Source organism: Aspergillus sydowii, assembly GCF_001890705.1.
Source record: "Aspergillus sydowii CBS 593.65 unplaced genomic scaffold ASPSYscaffold_10, whole genome shotgun sequence".
NCBI lineage: Eukaryota > Fungi > Ascomycota > Eurotiomycetes > Eurotiales > Aspergillaceae > Aspergillus > Aspergillus sydowii.
This window is the reverse complement of record NW_024467868.1, coordinates 542735-556834: the sequence shown is the minus strand read 5'-3', so window position 1 is coordinate 556834 and position 14100 is coordinate 542735. Positions and strand designations below refer to the sequence as shown.

Here is a 14100-nt window from a genome sequence, read left to right as displayed (position 1 = left end):
GAGAATCCACGGAGGTGGCTGTTACAGATCACATTTCTCAGAGTCCCCGCTTCGTCTTTGTCAACTCGTCAAATACCAAAGAAATCCCCAATATTAAGAATCTCAACCGTTGGAGAATACCTTGATGCAGTAAAGTAAAATGTAACGGCTCGGAACAATACCAAACAATAGCACGCAAACCATGGAGTGTAAATAAGCAAACATGCCTTCTCTGTGAGGGCTTCTCTCGTCAGACTTCTGGCGTTTATAGTTGTCTAAGAATAATAATTGGAAAGATAACGAAGTTGCCGCCTGAGCTTGTTAGGTACGGAGTAAAATCGATAAGTAATACGTAGTATTTCCATTATTCCAGCACTGCGAGCTGCGATTTGAATAATCCTTCAACATTGACCGGGCCTGCTGTCTGTTTGCTTGAAGGGTGCCGCGAGCCTGCTCCATCTGACTTGAAGTTTCAAAAAAGAAAACAAAAAAGAAATACCAAAGAGGAAAGGATATGCCAGTGCATATGCCATAATGAGCGGAGGTTGCTCTGAATTGCTGGAAATTTGAGGCTTCGCTGGGCAACTCTTCAGATCCCTTTGACGACGGTACGCACTACTGACTAGCGCTGCCCTAAATTCGAGACCACGACTCAGGCCAGAGAACAGGCCGCCTCCTTGCGGCAGATCAATGTGCAAACCAAATCGCCCATGCGAGAGATGAAATTCTCCGACAACAATGCGCGGTCTGAACCCTGAGCCAGTGGGTGTATGGGTTCGGCCTTGACTTTCCATTTTCCGCCACCTGTGACATTGATCTATGTAGTGGCCATCCGGACTGGCGACATGAGTCGCTGTCCTGCAACTAAATACTGCTCCTCCAGGAAAGGCTGAACCTTTTTTGCAGGCTAAGTGCGCCCCGCGATTGGAAGAGTGCATCTTTCCAATTCATTGAACTTTGTTCTCGATTGGCTTCTCCCTTGGTGTAAACCAAACTCCATCTTTCGGAGGAGTATGTCATGCCTTCTGCCCGTTCCCGAAAGGCTTCCGAGGTTGCGGGGGACTGCTTTACGATCAATCTACTGCTGGAGATCCGAAGACGAAATCAAGATGGGACCAAACTTTAATCAGTTTAGCAATCAATCAACGTGCTTCAGAGGACTGTATCCCAAATATGGTGGCGATTTCCAAGCCACAGCTGTCTGTATCGTATCTACGAGGAAGCGAAAAATCCGTCCTGCTCACCAGGTATATGCACATGAATACCGCCTGCCTCCTCTCTTTTTGGCACAAAAATGCTCAGACCTTTGCAAGAATAGCAAAAAAAAAAAAAAAAAAAAAAGTAAATAAAGTAATTGAAAAGCAATAACCCAAACGCCACTGTATGCTTGCCGCTATGTGTTCGACAATGGCATGCACGACCAGTCTAAATCTCCGGGCGAAGAATGATGCTGAGGCCAATCATAAGTTGGGTCCGAAAGGTCTGAAGTTGAAACGGGGTTAAGGTAATACAGATAATGTGAAGGGTACTGCAAAATGATGACTATGCGAGGCAGGAAAAGTGATACAGCACTGGTGCTTATCCAAGCAGGCCGCACGTATGGAAGACGGACCGAGAGGAAAATGTATTGTTTATCGTCGCTTTGGCCGAATAAATGGATCGGCATCTTTCTTTTTCCGCATGGGTGGTGGCGGCCGAGGTCCGTTTCCCGGTCGTTGTGGTGGTGGACGAGGGGGATGCTGAAGCAGGAGTGCCAGTCAGTACATACTTCAAATCGTTGCTCGATGTGTGGACTTTCTAAACATACACTTGCGGAACCTGGGCCTGACTGAGGCCCCTTCATATTTTTATTATTGTTTAGCGGAGCGTACGCTGGCCCATCCCGTGAAGGTTTCACCAAGCTCTGAGGTAAATACCGTCAGTTAAACTTAAACCACACTCGTAAGATATTGTGAACTTACCTCTGTGCTTGGAGCAGGGACATTAGTATCAAGCTTGCGACGCTGATTTTTCGGGCCAGTCGGTGCATTTCGAGGCGCACTTTGATCGGTCTTTCCTTGTCGAGAAATCTTGGAGCCATCAGACGCTGGAGAGTCTGTACGCTTGCGCTTGCCCGAGGCATCGGTGTTCGATCTCTCTGTAGGAACTTGGATAACGGGCACCTTGGGATCATGCCCGCCTAGTTGCTTCTGTCGCTGCCTCTCAGCTCGTGATTTCTGGTTTCGAGAATGATTTAGTTCCTCCCGTGCGATTCGCGACTTTTCATGCTTTGGTAAGACGGTTGTCGAACGACAATTATTTGAACCATGGCCAAATTGTCCACATTCCATGCAGCGTTCTGCAGCGCAGTTTAACTTTGTATGGCCGGCTTCTCCGCATCTGAAGCAATTGCCCCGCGCTATTTCTTTCGACTCCTCGTTGTCACAGTTGGGCGTCAGGTGAGCGAAGCTCCCGCAAATACCACAGTTGCGCGTTTCGTCCAGGCCGTTATAGCCACCTGATGGCCCTTCAGGTTTTGATATCAGAGGCGTACCTTTCCGTGACGCAGTTCCGGAGAAAGGTGACTCAGACGGAAGGTTATCAAGAGATGCTGAAGATGGTCGGGAGGTAGACGAAGCAGAAGGGGCCCTTGACGGCACCGCCGATTCTGACGCGTCGGCTTCAGCCATTTCCACGTTCTTATAGCCAGTAAACTGAGGCTTCTTGAGAATAGTCGGGATATCACCATCAGTGTATAAGTTTCTCTGACGAGCGTCGGTTATCAGACCTTTCCAGAATTCTCCCTGGACTAAAGACTGTGAATTGCCAAGGACCCAAAGTGACGACTTGGCACGGGTAAGACCGACGTTCATACGACGAATATCGGACAAGAAACCAATTCCTTTATTAGAGGCTCGAACACAGGAGAAGATAATGACCTCGGCTTCTCTACCCTGGAAGGCATCCGTAGTGTTGAAGTCGATTACACTGAAGATCGAGTTTCCATATTGGTTGGCGAAATGGTTTTTAAGCTCCCTTAGCTGACCCTTATAGGGAGTGATGATACCAATCTTGCGGGTGAAGTTATAGTCCCGGAAATCTGTCAAAAGGCGCTCATAGAGCTGCATTGCAACCTTCAATTCCGCAAAGTTTACCAAGGAGTGCCCTTTGGTAGCACTTTGGTGGAGACCCTGCACGTCGAAGAAACGGTATGGACTAAGAAGCTCACTCTGATGCCATGGGCGAGTACGTAGACGCGCCATGTTGGGACCGTCCTGTAGCCTACCCTCATAGAAGGCCTTGCGCGGAAACATGCTGATTTCTGGATGCATACGATATTGAATGTCCAGCAGATGCACATCCTTGGGGTGATTTGACTGCATTCGAACGAACAAGCTCTGCTCGTACTGGTACTTTGAGGCAACCTTTGATAGAACCGTAGGCGGCAGTTGCTTTGGATCTCCCACGAGGATACATTTGGAGCAGCCATATTTGAGTGGAATAAGTGCGCTCAGTTCGATCGATTGAGCCGCCTCATCAATAACGACTGTTTCGAACTCGATGCTCAAGTTTTGGAACATCTCATGCCCACTACCGCTGAGGGTCGCGCAAATGACATGAGCACCGTCAATTATCTCCTGCTGAATCCGTCGGCGATTAAGGTCTGCGTCGCGGGCCGCAGTGTGGTTCTTGTCTCTGGCGTTATCGATCTGTTGACTCAAGAGGGTCTTTTTCTTTTTGAGCAGATCAAATTCTCGCTCTAGTTCATGCGGGACGGGAAGGCTTTGCGCTCTGCATTGGTCGATCTTCGAACGGGTTTCTTTAAATGCGGTGTCTGCGGCTTTATGCTCCATGTATATTGACTGTAAGTCTGTCTCGCCCGATTCTTTCCGAGATGTTTGGTTTAGCCTCGCATTCACTAGTTCGTCGAGAGTAACATCAAGGACGTTTGTGTTGATAGCATCAGTCCTTCCCAGACGAATAACTGACAGCCTTTCGTTGCGACCATGTATTGTCTTGACACCGTCCTTGAATCGCATGACCAACTCATCGACAGCAGCGTTACTGGGTGCACAAACAAGGAGTTTCTTCGAGGTCGTTGCTCTTGCAGCGGGTCGCGAATTGCCTGGCGCTGTTGGACGTGATATGGCAACCCCTTGATCCCCAAGGGACCTAGTCAATAGTGCACCCACAAGGGCTACAATGGTTTTTGTCTTTCCAGAACCTGGAGGTCCCTGGATTAGAGTAAAAGCATCGTTGTCCAGTGCAGATTTGATGGCCTTTGCCTGGGCAGGATTAACATTATAGTTATCTGCGACAGGCTTGAGACTGGCATCCGAGTAATTAAGGATAGGCGACGGTTTGGCTCTGACGATCTCATCGCAAAGATCGTAGTATTGAAGCGCCATAAGGGCACCGAATTCACGCTCAAGCGGCGTTAAAGATGTTATTTTTGCCCCAAAAATTGCTGTGCCGGGACCAAGTGAATTGATAAAAGGATTACCAGGGTTGACCCTGTAGGAAATCTCCACATTGCCTTTTTTCCTATTGATACTGGCAACCCTGGCCATGCAATGAGGTGCTGACGAATTCGTCGCTGGGGTACTTGCTTTAGAAAGTAAAACGAGATCTGCTTCACCGATACCCAAATCCTTGACTTCAGTGCCCGGCATTACGGTGCTAACTTCGACAAACGAGTCCACCGACAGACGTGTTGCGACTTTGATTTCGAAAGATTTGAAGGAACCTTCTTCTTTCGATGATTGAAAGCCTTGCCAGGCTTCGAGTATTAGGAGGGGTTCAAATGTTCTCTGATACTCGATTGGATCTCGGAAAGCATTCGATACAAGACTATAATCAGTGCGTCCTGAATTAGGGGGTAAATCACCGCCTGCAAAAAAATCCCAAGCAAGAATAGTACGGTGCAGCGAAGAAAGGTCGGGAGCCAATCGAGCACGCATATCCTTTGCAGAACGCACTTGTTTGATTTTCTTAACGGGACCTTGAAGCTTCAATGACTTTTTCTTACTCTCCTCATAAGCCTTGACGGCATCTGGCTTAGAGCTTCCTTTTGGGCCAAACAGCTCTTTATCGAGTTCATCTTCGCTTTCTGATTCGGACTCGGAGCCAGAAGAAACCATCATGCTATCTGCCGGAGCAGAATGATCCTTGCCCTTCACCCCAAGTCCGGCAATCGCGGAGCCTTGCATGGCTGTTTGTTCGGCAACACCTGTGGGCGCATTCTTCTTCAGACGTGCCAATGCCGCGAGGTCGCGCTGTCTCTTAGCTTCCCTTTCCCTTTCACGTTTCTCTCGGAAGGATTGAATCGCCAAATTGGATTTCAACGGAGCTGCAGGCGCAGCCTGTGCCGGCTTCGAAGTAACAGGAAGTGTTCGTGTAGGCTTCTCCACTTTTTTCTTCGCTTCGACCGCCGCAATCCGTTCTTTGTTCAATTCAACAGACCGGGAAAGCTGCAGTAGAACACTGTCCGAAACGTCGCTTTCGTCAAATTCATCTGTCGCCCTTGAAGGACTCGGTGAGGCGGAGGATTCGGTTGGCTTGGCAAATGTGGTAATCATGCTCTGCTTCTTGAGGCTCGCAGTTGATGCAGTCACCACGGGTTTCTTGTAATAGGCCTCTAGAGCTCTCACAAGTTCCGCCTTTTCCCTCGGAGTAAGTATCGTTTTGACAGTATTCTTGACTGCAACTCCTTCGATGAAGCTCAAAGCATCTGCTCTTAGCGTTGTCACATTAAGTTCACCTAGACGACGGAGAATCTTGGATACAAGCCCAACCAATGTGGTCGCAAGATATTCATCTTTGAGCCGGAGCCACTTAGCCATTCCACTCATTGTCACCGTGGGCGGCTTGAGAAAGTTTTCGCTAGCGGCAGCCGCCTGGGAGGGATCTGCATCTGTAACAGCACCTAAGAAGACACCATATTGACTGAATAAGAGATCCGCGAATTGGATGCTGTCACGGCAAAATTCCAACATTACTGATTTATCATTACCGCGACGATGCCACTCCTCTGTCTCGTCGAATATGGTCGTCAAGGCTTGCCAGAGATATTCCCACAGCTTTTGAAGAGACAGGGTTTCTCTGCGATCAACAAGCTTTCGGGTTCTGAGTATACCAGTCTGGCTGTCGCAGAGGATGTCCACGATATCTGTACCGGTATGAATCATTCTCGGTGCCGAAGCGAATGTCTTCATATTTGAAATCCGTCGGAATGACCAACTAAACCCGTACATTGTTGTGGTAAAGAAAGACTGGAGCAGGTGGGAAATTGCATCTCTTCTAGCGGACTGGCTGCTAACGTTCTTGATGAGACCCACAGCCGCCTGGTAGGTATCGGGATCGGCTGCGAAAAGAGTAGATACAAGAGCACTGCCAGTATCCTGGCTCTTGAAAAGTTCATCAAGATGTTCTGGTTTGAAATCGGCCAGCTTTTCGATTATTTGGCAGGCGATATGAGTAAGGTGGTCGTATATGGTGTTGAATTTAGTTTTCTCTGGGACAGTTTCACCTCTTGTGGAAAATTTCTCAAGACCTACCAACGGCAAGATACCAAGCAAAGCGGACGTCGAAAGAGAAAGGTCATCTTCGTGGAGGTTGACGATAACCGCATCCCATATGGAAGAAGAAAATGTGCTAACACCATGCTGAAGCGAGCCTTGCTTAAGAATAACTTCATAGTCGCTCTTCAGGGACTGGCACTCGAGGGCTAAAGTGTTGCGAATGACGTCCATACAAAGTGTTTTGATATTGCGTTGTCGACTCTGTTCAACAGCAAACTGTGGAGGTCTGAGAATTGTCTTGATATATTCGCTCACAACCCCTAGAGTCTCAGACAGAACAATACGCGCTACTGATTCTCTTGATGCTTCGTGATCGGTAAAACTGCGAAGCGTATGGAGTAGGCTGTCCAATCCGACATCAAAGCAGTGGTACCTCGCTAGGTTTGGAAAGCGCTCGTCCTGCAGGCGATCTATCAGTTGATAAACAAGCGACCTACATGCTGTAGGCTGATGAGGGCCTTTCAGCGATGACATGAACGGTTTAACCCATGATAACATATCCTTCATGGCTGACTTCTCATATGCCTCGCCCTCCGTGGCTTGCATAAGGAAGGCGTCCAGTTGCGGGTTGTAAAACACCAGTTCAATAATGGCCTGAGGCGATATTGTTTGCATTGCGTCCCAAAAATCCCCAGGTGCCTTCTCTAGAAAGATCTGAACGGTGTTGATGGTGAATCGTAAACCATGGGATTGAATGGCAAGATGTTCAACGGAGAGGCGACATGGATCGATTTCAAGCGCGCGTAGATTGTGTGTTATTTGCTCCTTATCCAGCTTTCTGGCAATGAGTTGCATGCCGCGCCACAGCCGTTGGATTACAGCCACTTGCACCGGCTGCTGAGATGCTGTCCTTAACGCATCAATAAGGCCTTCTTTGATCGCCCAGTCAAATTCCGATGTGGTAGGGGGTCGCTGATATCGCATCCAAGAATGAATGGCCCAGAAGCTGCGGCTTTGGTTGGGATCAAAAAGAAAGCGGGTAACAGCGGGAATGTAGTCCGAAACCTTGAGAGTGCGTTTGGTCTGAATCAATCTGAACGGCTCATCGAAATGTTCCTTCAGTAAGCTGTCGTTGCGTAGCATAGCATCACAGCTCAATGTCTCAAAGATGGACAACAGCGACGCCCTATCCAGCACATGTAGGCCGATTTGGTCTGGGGGCACCTCTTTTAATTTGGCGGTTGCAGTTGTCAGATTCCTGGTAATCCGTTTGATGTCCCAGTCGTCAAGCATGCGAGAAAACTTTTCGATATCTTCGTCGTCGTAGTTCTCTTTGAGTTGCTCCATAAGCCGTATTTTCCCGACGTAGTATTGTTTAATGCAAAGGTCGCATTTCTCCAACGTGTCGTCTATCTTATCCCAAATCCACTTTTGTATCTCTTCGACCTCCTCATTGTAAGCCAGAATCCGCATGCAAGATAAGAACTTTTCTCTGCGGTCTTTAGCCTCTGCCACCAATTGCGCAACGCTCCTCCCTGATTCATCGACTTCGTTATCGTCATCATATCGTGAATGGTCGTCGTCGTTTTGTCGCGGACATAGAATATGGAGTTCGCTAGGAAGGGTCTGAAGCTCCCTGACAGTAGGAGATTTGTTCAGCATCAAACTAGACAAGAAAGGGGGACGAGTGTAAAAAGGCTTGCGCTTGGTTCTTACGCGACAATATCCATGAATTCCATGGCTACCTGCTAATACACCTGGAGTGATATGTTCCACAGGCAAGCAAAGGGTCCCACCACATTCCTCCGGCAAGAAGCGAGGTATAAAGTTGCGGTGAATACTAAGGTATAAATAGAGCTTATACTGACGACAGCTAGCGTTGTATTTACTGAAGCAGCTTAGATGACCATAGTGAAGCTTAGGAAACTGAGCACTTCAAGAGGAGCTGCGGCAGCCAATGTGCAGTTTTTAAATGTACGTCAGTGTGTCGAGTGATCAGGGTATGGCTGAAGCAAAGAAACCCCTAATGAATCAAGAGATTCAGAATGGCTCACCTCTCAAGTGAAATAAGAGGTGCTCAGTTCCTGGGGATTAACTGAAGAAAGAAAATGAACACTGGCAATTAATCCGTTTATTGGGGATATTCAAAGGAAGGCGGTGAGACACGCTAAACAGCCACTTTACGCGCCGACGCGCTCCAGGAAGCCCTTTCCTTCACTACAAGAACTAACTCTACATGAATTAACTGAGGAAATACTGTTTGTTGAGAATCGTTATCCACAATTAATAATGTCTCTGTAAAACTCGGCAGAGTACATAACGTTCACAAAACGTCCTCATACGCCTCTCTTGTCCAAGCAAGACGCCAAGTAACAAGACTCGCCATCAACGGGAGAAAAACTATTTATAAGAAAAGAAAGATTATAAACTCAAGGCCAGGATGCGTTCACACAAATGCTTTTGTACAGTAAAGGAAACGCGAAGAGAGGGTCGAGCAAATTTGTATGCCGTAAACAAGACAAGGGCAGGGCCGAAGGAGAGATAAGCATGAAAAAAGTCCCAGCGTGAGAATAATAGGTATAAAAAAAAAAAAAGAAAAGAAAAGAAAAGAAAAAGTTAAGGTTGCACCCAACCACCCATATTTGTATACCGAACGCCTTCTATCGGGGAATCGACAAATGGTGCAACAAGCAGAAGAAACAGAAGATTACTCGTCAGGCAAAGATAAGAAACAGATCAAAATGCAGTGGTGAGATACCGACGTGAAGCCGTCAAAGACATGATGTTAGTATATGCAAGAGTCAAAATTGGTTCAGGCGGGATATGACGGGAGATCAGTTCGAACCCTGAAGCGGGCTATGAGGGCTTTGCGGCCGTTGAGCACCGGTTGTCAAGGATGATTCCACGCGTGTTAACGTATTGGGGTGTGCAAAGCCGTCGGCTCCGTCGAAACCGTGCTGGGCCCGATCGAAGGAATGCCGCGTTCGCTCGGCTGAGGATCGCACGTAGTCAACTGCCTGCGGGTGGGGATTCCGTGTGGTGTCAATACTAGAAGCATACGTGGTTCCGTTACTACCATTCTGGCCGCGCTGATTATGCGTACGAACCGTCGGGGCAACGGATTCCGCATAGATCTGCTGATCATCTGAGAAAGGATTTTGCCTCGTACCAGAATCGACCGGTTTGCCCAGATCAGAAGAGGCCGCAGAATCGTCCGCAGAGCCAGTTGCCTTCGGAACAAGCGTTTCATACTGATCCAGGTATTTGAATTTGCCGAGTGTGATTTGCTCACGGATGATATCGACATCGAGCGGAAAGAACACCTTTTGAACGGATTTGACCACGAACCGGGGGGTGAGGCATATCGTGACTGTCACCAGAAGAACGACCCAGAAAGACAATGTCCCGTACGTTTGAGCAGCACTTTTATAGAACTGGGCCGAGGCTTGGAAAGAAGAATAGACTCCAGTCCAGAAGAAGATAAGCAAACAACTGATGGCATTGATCAATACCGTCAACCAGTCCCACCTATAACTGTTGATAAGGATATAGGTGTTGCTGGCAATGACGGCACAAGAGGCGACAAGTATACCCATTCGGTTCCGGTCGCTAACGTCTTTTCCACTAGGGTGCACGAAGTTTGCTGGCTCATACAATTGATATGGCATAAAGAAGCATATGACGGACTGGTAAAACCCGTCAAGCATATGCAACCTGCGTCACTTAGTTTAATGGCCTAGATGAATTTCAGAGGGGAAGAGGCATACCAGAACTTCGTTTGAGACCACTCAAGTCTCTCGATGCCTCTCATATATAGTTGAGGAACTGCGAGTGACACTTTGTCATCCACGTCCTGATCAAAGATCCCCATCAAGATAACAGGTAAAGATGTAAATGCAAGATTAACCAGGATAATGTAGGTGTAGTCGAACAGATAAGAGCCGTCGAAATCATTGTAGATCGCATACCAGAAAAGTGCGAAAGTCCAGACCAAGTTCTTTCAAATTGTCAGTTGGGCAGCTTAGTAAGTCATTTGCAAGAGTGCTCACCTTGTAGAAAAAGTTGGCCGTTGTTTCTCCTAGTCGTCGGTACGAGTACCGTCCATGAACAAGAATAAGACGCTGTAAAAACCGGAACTGTCCTATGGCATAGTCCGCCGACATGGCAGCTTGTCTACCTTCTTCACCAATAATACCAACGCCGACGTCGGCGGCCTGAATCATAGCGACATCATTGGCACCATCGCCGATGGAGAGAGCCATGATATTGAGGCCTTCCTTCACGAGTCTTACAACGGCCGCTTTCTGAGCGGGACTGACTCGGCAGCAAAGGACAGACTTGCATTGCTTGCAAAGAAGTAGAAATTTTTGCTTCATCTCGTCCGTAAGCATCAATTTCAGGGTCTCGCCATCAATCACAATAGCGTGGGTTGCCTCAGGTGGAGTGTGGTCCTTCCGTGCGGCAACAAGTTCTTCATCAGATCCTGTGAGGCCGAACTTTTGTAGATGTTCATCCAATTCCCGTGCTGCTTGTTGCGGTTGATCCCCAGGAATGTTGAAGACAATGAGCTCCATTTCGTTAGTCAAAAGATTGCACGAAAAACCGATGTTAATGGCAGTCTCGACTTTATCACCAGTGAGGACCCAAAGCTTAATTCCTGCTCTAGCCAGCAAAGAGATCGTATCTGGTACACCATCCTGCAGCTTATCCTCAATCGCAGTACCTCCAATGAGCATAAGGTTATTCTCTATGGAGCTTGCCACGTTTTCGAGTTTCTCTTCACGGTCAGTCAGCGCTGCGGCGGCGATGTCATGCTCTTTACTCCAAGCTCGGTACTCCTCTTCCGAAAGCTTTCGATCCGCGACACAAAGTGTTCTTAAACCTTCACGCGCGAAAGTCTCCAAGTGCTCAGCTGTTTCTTTTCGAAGTTCCTGTTGCTTTCCTGGCGCCAGACGCGAATAGATTATGCTATCCGCACCCTTGCAAAATAGTCTTATACTGCGATCAGGCATGCGGACAATGGCACTCATACGTTTTCTGGTAGAATTGAACTCAAGGGTATTCAGAACAGTGTACGTTCTCTCCTCGCCCATAATGTTGAGAATGAGGTCATCATTTGATCTCCCGAGTAGCGTGAAGCCCAAATCACGCGCTGTACCAACTAGAGCAGCCTCGTCTGGGGACTGTGCCTTGAACTCTATCTGGGGGGGATCGCCAGGAGTGTGCTCGGTTATAACGGAATGGCACACGGCAAGAGCGAGCATGAAATGCTCTGTTGCCTGTTTCTGAGTTTCACCAGACCGACCACCCATGTCAGCAACATAATCCGAGGATACGAATGTAAGTTGTTCATCGCGAAGATATGGATTATCGTGCATTTCTCGAAGCAGCCCAATCATCTTGATAGTATCCGTAGCAATTCTTTCGCGGGCACTTGCAGCTACAGCATCAGCATCGCCTCCTTCCCGTCGCACAAGGCCAAGCTGAGCTTCTGTAAAAGCTTCGCCGTATGAAACCCCATTGACGGTGCATTTTTTGAAGTCCATAACGTTTTGCGTCAACGTGCCAGTCTTGTCGGAGAAAATGTATTCGATCTGCCCCACATCGTCGGATATGTTCCAGGACTTTGGCACGCAAGCAATGCCAAGTTTTTCATAGTACATGAAGACGTCGCTGTGGATGAAAATCGCCTGGACTGTCCGGACAATTTCCAGGGAAATGTAGAGGGAGATTGGTACCAAATTTTGGAATAAGATGAGAGCAACCCAGAAAGTAATGACACCGGTCACTGCGGGAGTGCTCCCGTAGGCCTGTTCGAAAAAATTCAAAGACCTGTCAGTTTCGGACCATGCCACGCCGTTGACGATAGCCGAAACGAGGCACATGCAGAATAATATGATGAAGTTGTAAATAACGTTCCAGTTGAGATCTTTCGCAAGCTGAGGCCGCTTAGTCGGTGTCTCACCAGAGTTGAGCATGATCTTTGTCTCAACACCGGTAAAAACAACAACACCAAGAATCCATTCTGTGTTACGAACAGAGCAACCACGCAACAGCAGATTGTTGATCGTAATTGGTTCCACCATCTCCGTTCGGGGCGCATCGGGGTAGTCAGGATCACGCTGATCCCAACGCACGGCACCATTGTACGCGTACAGGTTAGGGTGTGGAGCTTCGCTCTCAACTATGAATTCCGATTTCTCGCAGTCGCGTGCATGGCGAACCTTTCGACCGCAATGGAGCGCATGTCGGACCTTTAGATTGGTTTCACCATCAAGACTCTTCGTCTCGACGTAACACGCACCATCTGGGTCGGAAGTTGACATCACCACAATATCTGCTGGGATGGGGTCACCATTGTACAACCGGACAAAGTCACCCACTTGTAGACTTTTCCAGTAGTCGCGCTTAAATCTCGCATTTCCAGTTGCTTGTTTGGTCGGATCGACCACACTACCACCTTTCTTCGGAGAGAGCGAAGAAGTCTCTGATGGGGGCTTGCTATTACGCGCTGCTTTGTCGGGGTGTAGGTACTGGCTTGATTCTGAAGTTGAGAGTGGCCAATCCGAGCGCGCATCGGGCACTGGTGAAGGAACAGGAGTCATCTGGATAGCTTCATCCTGACCACGATCTCCGTGTTGCGAGTCCGTGGATGCCCTTGGAGAGACAGTAGTTAAATACGAGGCGCGTCGCTCGGTATCTGCGGGTTCGGCATTCTTCTTGTTCTTCTGGAACAAATTTCGAAGATGCCGATATGTCCAAATCGTCGCTCGAGTACAAGATTTCTTGAAGCGTCGCCACAAGGAAACATTGTCATCGGTAGAATTCACGTTGTTCCATTCAACTAATCGGTATACGGGGGAATTGTTCAACTCGGTATCGAGTACTGTTCGGCGCCAATCCTCTATCGCATCCTTTATGGCTGTGACGACAATGATAACAATTAACGGTACAGTGTTCATACCAGGGTTATCGACACCGAATATAGAGAAGAACTAGTGAAAATCGGTGTTAGTTTTGCGCGTGTGTAAATGAGTTGAATCAGGAAATGACAATGGGGAAGCTTACACCAAGGATAATGATGAAAAGGAAGTAAATATTGGCGATATTTTGAAACTGGAACCACAAATTCTTTGGAACAAAGGTTATAGGCGTATATTTTGCGGTGCGGACCTTGTTTCGCGGATAATTTGCTTTGGGATGGCCATCCTCGTCTCTTTCAGACTCGGGGAGGGGGATATTGACATAAACTTTTCTATTCTCGTCGTCTGGGGATGCGACGGGCGATGGCTCTGTTGTCGTTGTCGAGTTGGCCGCAGTAGATTTCCGCTTCTCATCTCTCATTTCCGAGCGCTTATGGAAACGGTCCATGATGGAAACGCGTTTCCGCATACCTCCGGCTTTGGTGGCTCGATGAGTCGCCCATCGTTGGCGGTTCGTCGGCGTTGAGATGTTACTCTCCTCCGGGCGGAGCGGAGGCGGCGGAGGGTCAATCGCATTTCGGTCGAAATTGACTGAAGCCATCTTAAATGGACTAGCTCGTAAACGGCGTGAAGCGGCGCAACTAAATCGTATAGGATATTAGGGAGCCTCCGCTCCAGCGAGCCGAACCCGACAGCGT

The 14100-nt window shown here is 48.2% G+C and overlaps 2 protein-coding genes across 2 annotated transcripts; both read right to left on the bottom strand.

Annotated features, from left to right (window-relative positions):
- Positions 1-1298: 1298 nt before the first annotated feature.
- On the bottom strand, positions 1299-8566 carry ASPSYDRAFT_48286 (putative tRNA-splicing endonuclease). Its single transcript, XM_040847598.1, has 4 exons — positions 8196-8566; positions 1941-8115; positions 1787-1882; positions 1299-1718 (listed from the first exon to the last, which is right to left on the bottom strand). Exons 1-4 carry the CDS (start codon positions 8216-8218, stop codon positions 1611-1613), a joined length of 6402 nt encoding a protein of 2133 aa, XP_040699827.1. The 5' UTR covers positions 8219-8566; the 3' UTR covers positions 1299-1610.
- Positions 8567-9313: 747 nt separating this feature from the next.
- On the bottom strand, positions 9314-14003 carry ASPSYDRAFT_92215 (uncharacterized protein; the record flags this gene model as incomplete). Its single annotated transcript, XM_040852634.1, has 4 exons — positions 9314-10193; positions 10247-10476; positions 10529-13474; positions 13548-14003. The coding sequence occupies 4 exons, from the start codon at positions 14001-14003 to the stop codon at positions 9314-9316; spliced, it is 4512 nt and encodes a 1503-aa protein (XP_040699826.1).
- Positions 14004-14100: the final 97 nt, after the last annotated feature.